At 38.3% G+C, this 19,045-nt stretch overlaps 1 protein-coding gene across 3 annotated transcripts in view; it reads right to left on the bottom strand.

Annotated features, from left to right (window-relative positions):
• The window catches only part of tnr (tenascin R (restrictin, janusin)), a 169,084-nt gene that overhangs the window by 18,814 nt on the left and 131,225 nt on the right, over window positions 1-19,045 (bottom strand). For all 3 annotated transcript variants that reach the window (XM_077514753.1, XM_077514770.1, XM_077514763.1), the window contains 4 exons: window positions 14,517-14,647; window positions 7,332-7,464; window positions 5,866-6,017; window positions 4,887-4,983 (listed from right to left, as the gene is read on the bottom strand). In XM_077514753.1, coding sequence (XP_077370879.1) covers window positions 4,887-4,983; window positions 5,866-6,017; window positions 7,332-7,464; window positions 14,517-14,647 — 513 coding nt within the window. The remainder of the gene's footprint in view (window positions 1-4,886; window positions 4,984-5,865; window positions 6,018-7,331; window positions 7,465-14,516; window positions 14,648-19,045) is intronic.

The following is a 19,045-nucleotide window of genomic DNA, read 5'->3' as shown; positions in this document are numbered from 1 at the left end:
GAGAAAAAAAAATACAATTTCAATAGTCCAGACGAGACAATATAAAAAGTAAAATATTGAAAAAATCTTCTCTAAATCAACCTTGTGTTTCACTATAGAGATACTTCGGGGACAGAATTTTAAAATGACAGTTTTATTAACACTTTTGAATGACCCTTAACAAGGACAAGAAATTAACCTGCCGCCTCAGCTGCGCATGTGCGGCTGGACAAAAGAAGCTGACAGACCTCTGTGCCGTTTTAAATGAAAAGAATGAGACTGTCACGGGCAGTAAGTAGTTATCACTCAACTGTTCGAAAAGCAGTTACATAAGGAAGATCAGTTCACGTCAAGTTCACTCTTTCTGCAGCTTATTCCTTGCACTCCTGCCTCGGACCCGGTTTCATGTCTGCCTGGACCCTGCGTTTTCTGAACCTACCAGAACAAGAACCTTCTCTTCCAGCCAGTTATCCACCAAAAACTAATAAATGACTGCAGCATAACCTGCTGTTGGACTCACATCTGCGGTCATCCTTAAAATCAGAAGCAGATACAAATGAAAGCGCATTGGACCTAACACAGAACCATGTGGTACATCACCACTGTAGGAATGGAACCCTTTTACAAACCGAGGAGACCTTGTGGTGTGCACAATTCCACAAGTTACTTCATATTAACTCATTTGCTCCCAAAGACGTATTTATACGTTTTTTTGTTTTTTGTTTTATGCTAGAGCATACAGAAGGCTTTGATGCAGCCTCTGAACTGAAAAAGAATGCTTGAAGCAATGGTAGTATTACAAAAACGGCCAGCAGGTGGCAGCAGAGGATAAGAGCTCAACCATGTTGCAAAAATCTCTTTTCTGTTTTAAACAGATTTGTTAATAATAATGAAACTTAGCTTGATTCTAATGCTAATTGCTGAAAAACGGAAACAGAAGTATACTTTTTTTCCTGACTCTAATCTTTCTTTTGGTAGGTTCCATGTTTTTATAGCAATAGAACATAATATTCTGTGGGCCTTGCAAAATTTGTTAAAATGCAGTGAAACGGGGAGGAGAGAAGGGGGTTGCTTCAGTGAAAATGCCTGGGAGTGAATGAGTTAAAGATTAGATAGTTCTTAATACCAAAAGAAAAATGCACTGAGCTGTCACCGTCTTACAAATGCAACTATGCCATCTCGTGGCAGAAAAATGACCTCAACACAAATCGATATCACAGGGTTTTTTTTTTTTTTTTTACAGTACAGTACATCTTTTTAATATTAACTGAATTTTATGAATTATTATGGAATTAGTGTATCAATAAATAAAAGATGCAGCCATATATCTTTTCATTTTTTTCCCCACTTTTATGTTAACAAGTGTATGAAAACTTAATATTTTATTGTACATTTTAATGTGCATTTAGAACAGGTGTAAAATTTGTGATTAATTGTGAGTAAACTATTGAAGTCATGTGATTAATTATGATGAAAATTGTTAAACTGGTAAAATATCAGTGGAAATTCAATTCCAATAGCAGGCAAGGAATCCTTTAAATGTTTTGGAAGTTTGATCTCTTGAGAGAAGAAGTCAGCCTCAACTTTGAAGATCACATTCAGCTTACAAATAAAGTAAATTGTGTTTTGCCATTCAGAGTGAGTCACATTGTAGTCCGCTGGTGAAGTCGGGGTCCTTTTTTTTTTCTTCGGACTTCGCAAGTGGAATTTCCGAGTTCAAGGGGGCGTTCCCGTACACACTTCCTGGTTTGAACTCGGAAAAGTCCAACTTCCGACCATCCTCGAATGCAGCATTAGTATTAACTTAGCATGCTAACTTATCATTAGCATAGCATGCTAACTTAACATTCGCATTAGTATTAGCATTAACTTAGCATTAGTATAGCATTAGCTTAGCATGCTAACTTAACATTCGCATTAGTATTAGCATTAGCTTAACATGCTAACTTAGCATTATTATTAACTTAGCATGCTAACTTAGCATTAGCATAACATTAGCTTAGCATGCTCACTTAACATTCGCATTAGTATTAGCATTAGCTTAACATGCTAACTTAGCATAGCATTAGCTTAGCATGCTAACTTAACATTCGCATTAGTATTAGCATTAGCTTAGCATGCTAACTTAACATTCGCATTAGTATTAGCATTAGCTTAACATGCTAACTTAGCATTAGTATTAATTTAGCATGGTAACTTAGCATTAGCATAGCATTAGCTTAGCATGCTAACTTAACATTTGCATTAGTATTAGCATTAGCTTAACATGCTAACTTAGCATTAGCATCAGCTTAGCATTAACATTCGTATATCCCTAAGCCTAATGGCCCTGGATATATTTGCAATTTACAGTCGGAGATGGGATTCGAAACCGCGACCTCCTGGTTAATGAGCAATGCATTCTCCCAACTGTGTTTATGGGGCTGCATAGAACATATTGTGGAAAAAAAAAAAAAAACATTTTGGGGTTGTCTTCCCCTTTAACTCTTTCATTCCCAGCCATTTTCACAGAAGCAACCCCTTTTGCTCCTGTCTGTTTTATTGGATTTTGACTGACTTTGCGAGGTCCACAGAATGTTCTGTTCTATTGCTATAAAAACATATCCGTTTCCATTTTTCATCATTGTTCACAAACCTGTTGAAAACACTGGCAAAAAGAGCTTGTTGCAAATGGCCCTGGCTGATCTCTTACACTCTTCTGCCACCTGCTGGCCGTCTTTTGCAATAACTACCATTGCTTTAAACGACCTCTTCATGTCAGAAGCTCTATCTTTATGCTTTAGCATTAAAACCCCCCAAAACAAAACAAAACAGAAAAAAAACGTATAAATATGTTTTTGGGAGTGAAGAACAAAGTATTGAAAAACGTATTTATACGTCTTTGGGTTTGAATGAGTTAATGATCTCATTACTGTATGTTTTTTATAAAGTACAATCTAATAGAGAGCAATTTTCCTGGAGGCTGAAGCGGTTTCATGGCGAGGGGGGTGGGAAGGTTGTTTCCAATGGAGCAAAGAGCCGCTCTACATCCTGAGGTGACATTAGGCTGCTTTTAAGAGACAGGAGGGCTAAAAGGCAGCAAACAGTGAAAATCCGTCTTTATATTGGGCCCAGGAAGTAAAGCTCGCGCAACCTTGAACTACTCTTGCGTCCTAAAGTGCACTGGAAGCAACAGACGGGCTTTTAGGTCCTAATGCAGACACACTTAATGTCAAAAAAAGCGGAAAATACGGGCAGCCGGGAAACAAAACGTTCTCTTCAATTTTCTAACAAGAAGACAGCTTTATTTCGGTTTTCTTCTTGCGCATCAATTTTACATCACATTTCGATCGGCACACCACACCGCCACGGCAGGTAAATAGCTCCACTTTTTGCTGGATAAACGGCAAATAAATGATTGATTCATAGCGGCAGACAGCATTTATTGCAACATTATTTCCTTTTGGGATACAACGTTAACTAAGACCTTCTTCTCAAAGCCTGTTGTGCTGAATAAAAAAGCCATCACAGTCTGTTCTAAATTGGGGATTGATGTAAAAATGACACATTAGTGAATGCTTATCACTAATAGATGGACGCCTGCCTCAACCGTTTTCTATCATGATCCAAAAAAATGAGAAGTGAGCATTGTATTGGAGTGATAATGCAATACCAGAAAACTCCCCGTGGTTGTATTTAATTTCTCTAATCAAGAAGCTAAAAAAACAACAACATTTTTTTTTCTTCCTCTGAAGTTCTTAATGAAATATTCATGTAATAATCTCCTTTAATCATCTGCAGCAAAACAACAACACGCAAAATGTGGCATTTCCAGAAAGGTAACTCATTTGCACATTTAGTCATGAATATGATTATTGTTTCATAACGAGTGGTGAGAGGCATCAAAAGAGCAAAGTTGTTTGTTGATTTGTCTTTACAGAATGCGTGCGTGTGATTTCAAATAAAGTGAAAAGAATGCTGCCTTAGTACATGTTTCTGCCTCATAAAATATTCAATTGATTGAAATTGACATGATTTACTTAGCTAAAGTTTTTCTAATAATCACTAAAATTTCTTTATTAATCACCTGCCCACAAATAATTGTCGTTAGTGACCCGAGCCTACTTTTGTTTCTCTTTTCTAGAGAAACCAAGAAGATGACAACGAATCCATCATCCTAGCCAAGGCTAGGATGTACAAAAAAATAAATAATAAATAATAAAAAAATAAATTAAAAAAAATAAATAAAAAATAAAAAATAAAATCGGGACTAGGGGTGGGACGATACGGGTAAACCACGATTCGATACTGTGACGATATTTGGCTCACAATATCGATAATATCACGATACACGATATCTTCGATTTTTGACACCTACTGCCATACACTGAGATAGGCTCCAACACCCCCCGAGACCCTTGTGAGGAGTAAGCCGTTCAGAAAATGGATGGATGGATGGATGGATGGAAGTTGTTTTACAAAAATGAGAAAATGTTATGAAATCGTTTTAGATCCGAAAAGGTTCAATATAATCGGATGACAATAAAATATTCAGGGGTAAAATGTTTGCCCTGACTAAAACTGGACTAAAACGTTGACAGTTTTTGTCGACGAAAACTAGACGTATAAAATTAGGTTTTCTTGGACTAAAATAAAGACTAAAATGCTAGATTTATAGATTTTATAGATATAAAAATTGACTAAATAAAAATGGTAAATCGATCGGTTCACCCCTATTGGTCATATTGTGGTAGGAAGAAAGTGGAGTATTTTTATTTTTATTTTTTGTGGTAGTATATGGTGTAAAACGTTTATGACCCACTGATATAGGAAATTGTAAAATTCTTAGATGGGAATCAGTTTTTCATTCAAACAGAGATTTCAGTATGTGCTTTTTGACCATTCGTGATAAAGCCTGTGAATCTTACCCAACCAGAATTCATCTTCTAGGTTTCCAAAGCCGACCCGATAGTCGCTCCACTTCCTGGAAAAATCCGTCAGGCCGTTCTGACGTCGTTGAAACACCTGAACCAAACAGTGATAATGAAAACAAACAAACAAACAAACAAACAAACATATAATACGGTGATGTCTAGTGTCACCGATAGGGATGTCCCGATCACATTTTTTTGCACCCGAGTCTGAGTCCGAGTCGCCTGATTTTGAGGATCTGCCGATTCCTCGGTAATGTATTAAGGAGGGGGGGGTTAGTGGGGGGTTGTGCTTCCATTTTTTTTTTCATTCATTTGAACAAAACCATCCCAATGATTTTTTTTTTTTTGGGGGTGCCATTATAAATGCACAAAATAATAAATAAAAATATGTGTTTACCTCTGGATAGTGTTGTTCCGATTCCGATACTGGTATCGGCAGAGGCGCCGATACTGCACTAAAACAGTGGTATCGGTAGCGGTGACTACAACATGCCGATACCATAAATTCCAACGCTAATATAGGATTTTGGATGCAGCATCTTGCGTTTTGCTGGTGCACAACATTCACTGAAATGTGACATGTTCACTGCATGCCGATCTAAGATATCCTATTGGCCCTTGAATGCTCTGAACCAATGGCAGGACAGATTTTTCATGTTGAGGAAAAAAAAACCTTAAGTATCGGTATGGTATCGGTATCGGCCGATACTGCAAAGCTGGGTATCGGTATCGGGAGCCAAAAAAACGGTATCGGAACAACACTACCTCTGGATGATTTTGTTGCTTTGTAGCCCCTAAAATAATAATAATAATAATAATAATAATAATAATAATAAAATTGCCAAAAATGATCAGTTTCTCCCGATACCGATCAGCTGAAAATGACGCGATCAGGACTTCGGTTTGCGATCACGTGATCGTGATGGGGACATCCCCGGTCACCCAAAATGTGTTCCGGAAGCGAGCGTCTTACAATCCAGCCTCCCTCGTCCGTGCTCATGTCACAGTAGACCTGCACGCCCTGGCTGGGGTCCCTGTTGATGTAAATGGTGTAGACGCCGCTCAGCGTCTCGCCGTTCAGCAGGTGCTGGGCGCAATTCTGAGGCGTCGCAAACAGCCGACTCCCTGCGGAGGGAGCAGAGGAGGAGGAGGAGGAGCGTTGACATACTTGACAGGATTGGAGCCTTTGCTGCATACATGCAAGGCACCCGGAAATTAGAGGAAAAAAAATGATTTTTTATAGCCTTGCCCTCCCCGAAGCTGCGTTTAAGATGTTTTATACTCAAACGGGATCAAACGTAATGAATAGGGATGCACCATAATGCTATTTTCAACCCATACCGATAAACCAATCATTTAGAAAGTGCCAATATCGATAACCGATAAGTAAGCCGATAATTGTTTGCAAAATTAACTTGAATACAAATATACTCTCAATTCCTACTATAAAGCCTAACATGTACAAGTACATTGAAACATTGTGTAAACTTTACAAAATTGAATTTTATTGATATGAGCCACAACCACAACAAATGGACCAACGTGGCATGTCTATTATTATTGCCCGATTTCTTTATTATCTAGTTTATCTGTATGAAATCAAATTGCCGATAATTTTCGGCCAGTTTATCTTTATGACACCAAATTGTTTGACAATTGTCAATAATTATTGGCGAATTTGTCCATGATATGGTACATCTGTTTGACGTCAAATTGTTTGATAATTGCCGATAATTTTTGGAGAATTTTTTATTATCTAGTTTATTTGTATAAAATCAAATTGGTCGCTAATTGCCGGTAATTTTCGGCCAATTTCTCTATTATCTGGTTTATCTTTATGACACCAAATTGTTTGACAATTGCCAATAATTATTGGCGAATTTCTCTATGATCTGGTTTATCTGTTTGACGTCAAATTGTTTGATAATTGCCGATAACTTTTGCCGAATTTCTTTATGATCTGGTTTATCTGTATGACACCAAATTGTTTGATAATTGCCGATAATTATGGGTGGATTTCTCTATTATCTGGTTCATCTGTATGACACCAAATTGTTTGATAATTGCCGATAATTATGGGTGGATTTCTCTATTATCTGGTTCATCTGTTTGACGTCAAATTGGTCGATAATTGCCGATAATTTTCTGTAAATTTCTTTATTATCTGCTTTATCTGTATGATGTCAAATTGGTTGATAATTGCCTAATTATCGGCAAATTTCTTTATTATCTGGTTTATCTGTATGGCACCAAATTGTTTGATAATTGCCAATAATTATGGGTGGATTTCTCTATTATCTGGTTCATCTGTTTGACGTCAAATAGGTCGATAATTGCCGATAATTATCGGCCGCCGATATGATCGTGCATCCCTAATAATGAATGTACAATAATGTGAAGTCGTCGTAATTTTTCCTTTACGCTTATATCAGCGTGCACCTGTAATGAAGGTGGTGGAGACGACAGCGCTGGTGTCCAGACCCCTTGCCGCCTGCAGCTTGACGGTGAACTCGGTGGTCTCAGGCAACCCCTCCAGGCGGATCCATGTGTCCTCGGCGTCGAGAATCAACTCCTAGTGGACGAGAACACATATAAGATAGATTACAATAGGTCGTGAGGTAAAAGTAGGTTACTTTAAAATCTTAAATACTATAAAAACAGAACAACTGGAAAAGTGCAGAGAAGCCTTTAAGTAATTTCTGTTCAGAAGCAGAACTGCAATTTTTTTGCCAAACAAAGTGAGTGTGAAAGAAAACTAAACCATAAAAACAAAAACAAAAGGTACTATCTGGTAGTGTTCCTAATAACCATGACAAATTTGAATGGTTAAAAAAAAATATCCAAGTATCTAAAAATAGTCCAAAATGAAAGTGAAAAAATCGAGCCGTTGTCTGCGCTAAAAAATGGATGCGACATAGCTAGCTAGCAACAAAGCTTGCAACATGCTCATGCCGACACACTCTTAAGACGTTTGAGCCACATAAATATATCATCATACTATTTAGGCTTAATGCTTCTGCCAGTGGAATTATATCCCACCAGGTTGTTTTTTTGCGGGACTTCATACAGCGTGACGAGAGCAGCTAGCCACTAGCTAGCTTGCGAGCTAGTGCCCCTTTTATTGTGGTACAGTGTTCCCTCGCTACAACGCGGTTCACTTTTCACGGTCTCACTGTATCGTGGATTGTTTTTTTTTACAGTAATGTACCCATTTTATAAAGTCTATGAATGTTTGAACATTGTGAATGTTTAAACAAGAGAGAAATGTGAGAAAATGTAAATGCCTCAATGAGAAAAGTGTATAAACTGTGTGGTAGGGAGTTTTAGAGCCTTAAAACATATAATAAATGTAAAACATAAAGCTAACTACTTGGCGGATTTCATTTATTGCATTTAAAATATATTATATATAATATAAATATTAAAATAAAACAAAACAAAACATTTTGGGGCTCAGGCATAGCTAACTAGCGATTGAACCTCGTATAGGGTGACCAGATTTGTCCTGTCCTGGCGTCCCATTTTTGCCATGTGTATGTCAATCACTCAGCAATTAATACGATAAACCAATTAAAAGAGAATTTAACTGTTAAATTTCTTCCTATTTACTTTCAAATTCACGTTTGTGTTCTCATTCGCATGTAATCGGTAGCAGGACAGACTTACGTAGCAGGCGTTGACCTGGGACTCGAACTACTTCCTGCTTTTGTAACTAAGAATCATGGGAAATGTAGTCACCCGTCAGATGATGCAAGCTGAGCTTTCTAGTGGTATATTTCAACAGTCAACCAAGATAGCATTTAGCATTAGCAATTGATGCACATGTCAGCTGTTAATACTTTTGTTACAGCTTAGATTCACACGTGGTGTTTTTTGTTGTTTTTATTTGTGATATGTAGACCAATGATGTTTAAAAAAAAAAAATTGAATATGAGGCTTGGCAAAACACGTTGGACAATTGATGGTGTAGAGAAAATTATATTCTAAAATTCTAACTCAAGTGGTGCCACTATTGAATATTTTTAGAGTTGATTAATCGATCGCTTATTGAATCGATTAATCGACTAATCCGATTGATTTTCATTTTGAATTAAAGTGTATTAGAAAAGTATTTTTTTCCCCTGATTACTGTTTATTAACCAGTGATTGGTGTTTATGTCGTACTTCGTATTTGTATAGTGATTTAAAAAAAAAAAAAGAGGGGATTGATGTTGTACTATGTAATCGGTTTGGTCATTGTTTTCCAAAGTAAAAACGGATGTCTTATTTTGAATAAACAAAAAAGATAATCAGTCTTCTTTCATAAAGGACAACATAAATCAGTGAATAATTACTGTTGATATGCTGAATTTGGACAATTTTGAATTAAAAATGGCTCTAAATGATTACTTGATTATTAACACATTCATTGCCAGACCAGAAAAAAAAAATGCATCATTTGACGTCTTTTTCCGTCAATGGCAGTGAATGAGTTAAAATAGTTGTCGTTTAATTCAATAATCGATTATGTGTCGATTAATCGATTAATTTTGACAGCTCTAATGCACTTCATTTACAATTTACCATTATGATCAAATTGTGTTTTTCATTTTTTGGACTATGACATGATATTTCGACAAAAGTACAATTAGTAACCCACTCACACCTGCTCAATTAATCCCGCCAAATTTTGTGACTTGAACAGTAAAACAGAGATTTGCTTGGACATACATGAAATATAAAGAAGCACAAATCCAACATTTAACAGGTTTTTGGAAACGCACACATTTCCCGGCAATGTGCCCGTGTGAGTTATGCAGGGGAGCAGCTGGCAAATGGTGTCTCTCTCGTCCATCTCCAAGGACACTCCGCTGTTTTTTTTTTTTTTTTTGGGTCAAGACGAGACGTTTACTGCCGGCGAAAGCGAGGATGATCCACGGCTTCGGACGCACGGCGGTGATTTCGTAAGGTGCGCTCGACTTCGCATTCCGGTTCAGACGCCCGGCGGACGTGTGCACCTTGTCCTTGTGAGGCGTTTATCGTTCCGGGGCAACACATAAAAACGTAAGGACATTAACAAGCTATTATGCGCTGGATATGTTAATCAGATAAGCTCGCGCGTCTAATTAGAATAGTTTCAAATCTCTGCGGCAAAGAAGCGGCGGTATCAGAGAATTTGGAGCCAAAACAAAATTCAGATTTTTTGTAAAGCCTTGAGGCAAAAGGCAACTTGAAAATGTGGCTGAGGACGTTTTTGTTCACTTGTTGTTGAACGGTGTCACTTCAAAGTGAGTCAACATTTAGACTAGAAAGGGAACGATGCTGTTGAACATTATTTCATCGTTTGCTAAACGCGCTTGCATTTGTTCCTATTTTAACACACGAGCAGAACTGCGGTATGTTCGTTTTCACACCTGCAGGTGTGAAGTTATCATTCGCTGTAGATTCGACGTGGTAAACATTCGTTGACAAGCTCAGAAATGCCAACAACTGGCAATTTCCCGGAATGCCCGCGGCGGCACAGCTCGGTAAACGACCGACATCCTTCCGATTCCGACGCAGCCATGAAATCTTCTTGATCTGTTGCGTCTGCTGGTGTCCTCACAAGCACGCAACAGTTCAATTTGGATTAACACCAATAACTACATACATTATGGGCTCTTCTTGATGCAGTACATATGAAAACAAACAAACAAACAAACAAACAGTAATTTGCTCTTGACTTTTTGTAAAGAATTTGCTTCCATTTGACTGAAAAGTTGTGCTCCTTTGGGATTGTGGTTCACCACCATGCGTGTTCCGAATGTTCTGTCAAGGCTTTCGACGGCTGAAACATGGACGCCGGGCAGCTTCGCGTGCTGTTGGTTGCCTTGGCTGAGTCGACTTGAAGCTTTCCTGTCTGGATTGGGTTAGACTTGTATACTGCTGCACAATAGATGTTTGATAAGAAAAATCTCTTTCTCTCTCTCTTTCTCCCCCCCCCCTCTCTCTCTCTCTCTCTCTATCTCCCTTTTACCCTCTCACCCTCTATCACCCTCTCTCTTTTCCCATTACCCCCCCCCCCCCCTCTCTCTCTCTCTCTCTCTCTCGCTCCCTGTCTCTATCCCTCTCTTTCATGCTCACCCTCTCCCTCCCCCTTCCTCCCTCCCTCTCTCTCTCTCTCTCTCTCCTCTCACCCTTCTCTCCCCTCTTTCACTCTTTCCCTCTCCCTCCTACTCTCTCTCTCTTCTCTCTCCTCCCCTTCACCTCTCTCTCTTTCTCCCTTTTACCCTCTCACCCTCTATCACCCTCTCGCCCTCTCTCTTTTTCCCATTACCCCCCCTCTCTCTCTCTCTCCCCCTCATTCTCTCACTGTCTCTCCCTCCCTCTAACTCTTGTCCTCTCCCTCCCTCCCTCTCTTTCTCTTTCACACTCTCTCTGTCTCCTCCCTCATTCTCGCTCTCGCTCTCTCACCCTCACTCTCCCTCTTGTCCTCTCCCTATCCCCGTATCTCTCCCTCTATCCTCCCTGTCTCCCTACCTCTCACCCTGTGTCTCTCTGTCACCGTTACCCTCACTCTCACTCTTTTGTCTCTCTCTCTCCCCCCCCCTCTCTCTCTCTCTCCCCCTCATTCTCTCACTCTCTCCCTCCCTCTAACTCTTGTCCTCTCCCTCCCTCCCTCTCTTTCTCTTTCACACTCTCTCTGTCTCTTCCCTCATTCTCGCTCTCTCACTCTCCCTCGTCCTCTCCCTATCCCCGTATATCTCCGTCCTATCCTCCCTGTCTCCCTACCTCTCACCCTGTGTCTCTATCACCGCTACCCTCACTCTCACTCTTTTCTCTCTCTCTCTCTCTCTCTCTCTCTCTCTCTGTCTCTATCCCTCTCTTTCGTGCTCACCCTCTCCCTCCCCCTTCCTCCCTCCCTCTCTCTCTCTCTCCCTCTCTCCTCTCACCCTTCTCTCCCCTCTTTCCCTCTTTCCCTCTCCCTCCTACTCTCTCTCTCTTCTCTCTCCTCCCCTTCACCTCTCTCTCTTTCTCCCTTTTACCCTCTCACCCTCTATCACCCTCTCTCTTTTTCCCATTACCCCCCCCCTCTCTCTCTCTCCCCCTCATTCTCTCACTGTCTCTCCCTCCCTCTAACTCTTGTCCTCTCCCTCCCTCCCTCTCTTTCTCTTTCACACTCTCTCTGTCTCCTCCCTCATTCTCGCTCTCGCTCTCTCACTCTCACCCTCACTCTCGCTCTCGCTCTCTCACTCTCACCCTCACTCTCCCTCTTGTCCTCTCCCTATCCCCGTATCTCTCCCTCTATCCTCCCTGTCTCCCTACCTCTCACCTTGTGATTCTCTGTCACCGTTACCCTCACTCTCACTCTTTTCTCTCTCTCTCCCCCCCCCTCTCTCTCTCCCTCTCCCCCTCATTCTCTCACTGTCTCTCCCTCCCTCTAACTCTTGTCCTCTCCCTCCCTCCCTCTCTTTCACACTCTCTCTGTCTCTTCCCTCATTCTCGCTCTCTCACTCTCCCTCGTCCTCTCCCTATCCCCGTATCTCTCCGTCCTATCCTCCCTGTCTCCCTACCTCTCACCCTGTGTCTCTCTGTCACCGCTACCCTCACTCTCACTCTTTTCTCTCTCTCTCTCTCTCTCTCTCTCTCTCTCTCTCTCTCTCTCTCTCTCTCTCTCTCTCTCCCTGTCACCCACACTCTTCCTTTTGTCCTCTCTCTCACCCTCTCTCTTTTGCCCAGACAACCACCCTCCCCCTCTCTCTTTCTCTCTCCCTGTCTTCCCCCTCATTCTCGCTCTCTCACCCTCTCTCTTGTCCTCTTCCTCTCCCCATATCTCTCCCTCCTTCCCTCTCTCTCTCTCTCTCTCTCTCTCTCTCTATCTATCTCTCTCTCCCTGTCACCCTCACTCTCCCTCTTGTCCCCCCCCCCCCCTTTCACTCCTTCCCTCCCTCCCTCTCCCTTTAGCTTCTGATAAACGGCATATTTGTTGCACATTTGTCAATGTGGTGGGAGGGGGCGTAACGTAAATGATAAGGACATCATAATAATTCAAAAATTGACAAAAGCCTATCAAATTTAAAACAGAGGGGGATTGTTTTAAATTGTGGGGGGGAAAAATGCACACCGTCTCCTTCATGGTAGTATACGATATACAGTGTCATGCTCGCTGCCATTTAAACTGTCCCCGAGGAGCAATGTAATAACCACAAGTATTTTCAGGCCTTTGTAAAGACTCCCTAGAGATGAAAGAGAACCTTTTATACTGCCAACTGCCGCTTCATTCATTAATAATGTATGTCTTTTGAAGAGCCAATAGCTCACGGAATGTCTCGAAATATGTCTCGGAGTGCAGGACAAGCACTGCGCATGATGTGGGATCACTTCAGCAACACCAGATGCTATTCTCCTTATGACACAACAGTGCATTACAATTACTACTACTTTTTTTAAATTGATTTACTGGTAGTCTTCAATAAATGTCATATTATGCACAATTGTTTTTTTTTTTTTTCATTGAAGACAATCATAAATAGACATTGGTAATGTGGTGACAAAAAAAAAAAAAATCCTTTTAAAAATAAGGACATTTTGATGTGACCCAACTATGAATGTTTGTGTAATATCAGCAATATTAGAAAAGGATTAGATGAAGTAAATTACAGTTGCATACTTTGTGGGTGATTTTTGATGGCTTACTACAGAAATGTATTTTTTTTTTCAGATCCTATAAAGCAGGGGTGTCCAAACTACGGCCCGGGGCCATTTGCGGCCCGCCGTCCATTTTTTAGTGGCCCGCGACATTTGCTAAAAATGGCATTTGACTCAATTCAAATCAAATAAAAACAGAAATGTTTGGAGATGGTCAAAGACTGGAGACTGTTGAAAAACACAGGTGCTATTAAAGGTTATTTTAGTTAACTAAAACTAACGAAAAAAAACAAAATTCAAAAAACAATTTCGTGAACGAAATAAAACAAAAACGAAGATGCTTTTTAAAAAAAGAAAACTAACTGAAACTACATTTTATGTTTACAAAACTAACTCAAATAATATATATATATATTATAGCAAAAATATCCTTCGGTCTCGTCTTTGGTAATTAATTTAATGCATGAGCCTTTTAGTAGATTTATTTTGATAAAAACCAGAATAATGACGTCGCATCCATGGTGTTCTTTAAATGTTGCGCACGAGTAACAAAAATTAAAAAAAAAAAAAAAAAAAAAAACGAATACTGAAACTAACTAAACTAAAACTAAGCATTTATTAAAGAACTAAAACTAATAAAAAACCAACAGAACCACCCTGAAAAATAATTAATACTAACTAAATTAAAAAAACAAAACAAAACAAAATAAAAACGAAAATGAAAAATTCCAAAATTATAATATTTGCCATATTACAAATAAATTGGTTTATATACTGTAGCATTTTTCTAAATATGCAAAAGCACAAATAAATTATTTGTACGATTTTTAAGACTAAACACAATTTCTCTTCATAACATTATGTGGCCCTTGCGTCCTTCTGATTTTCTGCATGTGGCCCTCAAATGAAAAAGTTTGGACACCACTGGTATAAACAAATACATCTTGCAGCAAATCTTCCTTACCGTGTGAATTTGAAGGCATCAAATGACTTGTGAAATGCGCAAGCGATGCTTACTTTACGGTTGCCGTCGGCTGACTTGTAGGTGAGCATGTAGTTGTCGATTTCGGAGACGGGCGCCTGCCAGGAGATGAGAGCGCTGCGGTGATTCACTTCGCTGGCTGTCAGGTTCAGAGGCGCGTCCATGGCTGTCCAAAACACAAGGACGGACAACACATTTGAGCCGTTTCACTTGGTGTCCAAACTATGGCCCGGGGGCCATTTGCGGCCCGCCGTCCATTTTTCAGTGGCCCGCGACATATGCTAAAAAAATGGCATTTGACTTAGTTAAGTAAAATAAACAAAACAAAAATGTTTGGAGATGGTCAAAGTAAGAAGGGAGGGTGTCGAAAAACTGGTGCCATTAAAGGTTATTTTAGTTCACTAAAATTAATGAAAAAAAATAAAACTACAATTAAAAAAAAAACCAATATTGTTACCGAAATAAAATAAAAAAGAAAATGCTTTTTAAAAAAAACAAAAACTAACTGAAACTACATTTTATGTTTACAAAACTAACTAAAACTAACTATAATTATAGCAAACATGTCCTTCGTTTTAGTCTTTGGTAATTAATTTAATGTGTTTTAAATTTGTTTTTTTAGTAGATTTATTTTGATATAAATTATTTTTATTATTATTATTTGGATTTTTAGTATATTTATTTTTTAAATGAACCGGAATAATGACGTTTGAAAGTATGTCACACAGAAGTGACGTCATCTAGCAGCAGCCAATAGAAAAGCACCTTCAGATGATGTCGCTCCCATGGTGGTTTTTAAATATTGCCCACAAGTAATACACATTTAAAAACAAAAACAAAAAACTAATACTAATACTGAAACTCACAAACTAAACTAAAACCAAGCATTTTTTAAAGAACTAAACTAATAAAAACTAACAGAACTCCCCTGAAAACTAATAAAAACTAACTAAAATAAAAAATTCCAAAACTATAATAACCCTACTGCCATATTGCAAATAAATTGGTTTATATACTGTAGCATTTTTCTAAATATGCAAAAGCACAAATAAATTATTTGTACAATATTTAGGACTAAACACAATTTCTCTTCATAACATTATGTGGCCCTTGCGTCCTTCTGATTTTCTGTATGTGGCCCTCAAATAAAAACGTTTGGACACCCCTGTTTTTAGGGGGAAAAAACAAAAAAAAACAGTGACGTTCATGATTCTAGTTCGAATTGATTACCACGCAGCTCTTCAAGGCAAAAGACAATCGATGTGTAAATTTGCCAGGAATTTCCAGCGCTCAAGGTCAAGTGTCCGTCTGATCCACACCTTGTTAATAAGAAAAACGCGCGTGACTCATTCAGGATGAGGCCCGGACGCACCGGCCGATAATATCGGCGGCAGTAAAACGGTCGGAGCAGCTGCGGCGAGCAAATGTGGCCTCACGGGCTGTAAATTAATACCCTGGAAATGAGACGCGGCGGGCGGCGTTTGACTGACCCGTCAATGTGTCATTGACGGATAATTACTTGCCAAAGGCTTCAAAGAGACATAGGCGGGAAGAGGAACTTTTTTTTTTTTTCCAGGTCACTGGAAGACTTTTTAGATGATGGTTCTTTTCACTAGGAGGTGTGATGTAGAAAAGCAGCACTGACTTCTGTTAAATATACAAGACACACCACAGTACTGCTGAGGGGGCCATTAGCGAGTATTTTTATTTTTTTTAAGCCGTTTCTATGGAGGACCAAAACTGCCAAAATTCAAAATAAATAAATAACTTAATAAATAATTGACTAAAAGTCAAAATAAAAATGAAAACATAAAAAAAAAATATATATATAATAAAATATAATAATAATAATAATAATAATAATAACATAATAATAATAATATTATTATTATTATATTATAATATAATACAAAAAAAATATAATTCGAAAATTATGTCTAAAAAAATAAATATAAATGGAAATAAATCCGTTTTTATTTTCATTTTTAGTCATTTATTTATTTATTTATTTATTTAGTCATTTATTTATTTATTTATCCATTTATTGAGCTATTTATTTAGCCATTTATGTATCTATTTATTTAGTTATTTGTTTATCTATTTATTTAGTGATTTATTTAGTCATTTATTTGGTCATATATTTATTTTTAATTTTGGCAGTTTTGGGGCTGTACTGCCAAGTCGAAATGTTATTCACGGTCCTCCACCGTTGCAAACTGCCTGTCATTGGTCGAGTAAGCCAATGGAGAGCTCCAGCGATGGACGACGATCGTGTCCACCGTCACCTCAACTTGCGACTTGAGTTGTTAGACAAGTGAGAGCAGACAGTGGACATGATCGTCGTCCATTGCTGGAGCTCTCCATTGGCTCACTCGACCAATGACAGGCAGTTTGCAACGAATGGCGGAGTCCAACCCAAGACGTGCTTAGGACCGCCCCCTCATTTGAATAACATTTCGACTTGGCAGTACGGCCCAAAACTGCCAAAATTCAAAATAAATAAATGACTAAATAAATAAATAAGTGACTAAATAAATAAATGACAAAAAGTGAAAATAAAACCGGATTTATTTCCATTTATATTTATTTTTTTTGGATATAATTTTCAAATTATATATTTTTTATATTCATTTTTATTTTCACTTTTAGTCATTTGTTCATTTATTTAGTTATTTTTTATTTATTTTTAATTTTGGCAGTTTTGGTCCTCCATACGTTTCATGTGGAATTTTAAGTCTGAAAATAGATTTGAAGGATGAGGCCACACCAAACGAATCTCATGTGCGTGACAAAGTGGTAGTTCTGCTTTGCTTGTTTAATCTAATAGGATAACCCGTCTTTGCTTCTACTATGACTCTTAAAGCGTTTCCGCTTATCTTACGCACTCGCTGTTGAACTTGCTGATGAGTTGGACAAGTGTCGACAACTTTGAAAAATGAAACCTAGGGGGACATATTATGGAAACGGGTTTATCTTTGAAAGGTTGGTCCCTGGAGTGCGATGTTAAACATTCAGGTCAATATTTGAAATGTGCCAGTTTCTGAAAGGTGTCTTTTTTTTTTTAAGGAATGAATAACTTAAATAACTTGAGTCAGGGTGTACCCCGCCTACCACCGAAGCCGGCTGGGATAGGCTCCAGCACCCCCCGACACTTGTGAGGAAAAGTAGTTAAGAAAATGGATGGATGGATGAATAGCAGAGTTTTTTTTTGTAGTGGAATACAGTCAATGTAAGAATATGGTGGTTGTTTCTGATGTCATAAACTGCTAAAGCAAACATGGCGAAGCAGCATTTAGATGTTGTGCTGCACAGAAACGGAATGCACTGCCAAAAGAAGTGACAACAGTCACAAAGTATAAAAGCTTTGAAATGCAGATTAAAAACTATGCATTTTCCCCATTCTTTTCATTTAGGGCAGGGGTGTCAAACATATGGCCCGCGGGCCGGATTAGGCCCGCAAAGGTGTTTTATCCGGCCCGCGAGATGATTTTGCAAAATAAAAAAAAATAAAATAAAAAAATTGTAATGTCAGACTAATTAATCAACAATCAGAACATAAATTTGTAAGTTCACAAGCAATCCTCAGATGAGCAATGCAACTTGTACGGGGGAATCGTCCTGATGTCATTATTTTACACACAACTTAAAGTGACAGTTTGTTTAATTATTATTATTATTATTTTCAATCATAGAAAGACATAAACATGTTAAATACAAAATGAATTCAGTTACTGGTAACACAAATAGATATGACAAGGATTAACATCCTTATAACGTCATGAACTGCGAAACGCAGTGCATTCTGGGAACAATATATATGCAAAACAGGTCGATTTAACACATCCAGAACTCGGTGTTGCCGCGTTCCATTTGCATTTGTGTTATTTTTTAACACAATATAATTACAGTTGAGCTCCATAATTTAGGTCTGGCTCACAAAGTGAAAATTTGCATATAACTGACGGCAATCATTTTTTAAGTTATTTACCATTATTTTACTGATGCGGCCCATTTGGTAATATATTTTCCTGCATGCGGCCCCTGAGCTAACATGAGTTTGACACTCCTGATCTAGGGCCTTTAATTGTTGTTTTTCTGTTTTTTTTTTTTTTGTAATTTCAGAATGCTACTTTTTATTTCTTTCTTTTGCTTTTAAATGTATACAAATCTTTTGTTTGAAAATGTGCTTAAATGTAAATGTATTTTTTTAAATTAATTTTACAAATCTATTTTTATTCTTTTTGTTCTGCGAATGTCTTCAGTTTGTTTCTTAAAGAGGAAGTTAACCCAATTTATTTTTTGACAATATGTTCTATGCAGCCCCACTTAGTCTAAGATGGTATTCTGGTAAATTAGTGGAATACGAGTTCAACCAATTACAGCGCTGATTGGTTGTTACATGAGCAACATTGATGTCATCTTCAGTCGACAGCAACCGGCAAAATGGCCACCCCCCTGAGATGGATCAAAATGGCTGGATTTTGCTTCAGAACTTTTTTTTTTTTTTTTAAGGTTTTAATTTATATTCCAAAAATGTAATCTTAATCAGAATGCTATTTTTAGA

Source organism: Festucalex cinctus, chromosome 1, assembly GCF_051991245.1.
Source record: "Festucalex cinctus isolate MCC-2025b chromosome 1, RoL_Fcin_1.0, whole genome shotgun sequence".
Taxonomy (NCBI): domain Eukaryota; kingdom Metazoa; phylum Chordata; class Actinopteri; order Syngnathiformes; family Syngnathidae; genus Festucalex; species Festucalex cinctus.
The sequence above is the reverse complement of the archived record's forward strand: the minus strand, read 5'-3'. Positions and strand labels throughout refer to the sequence as shown.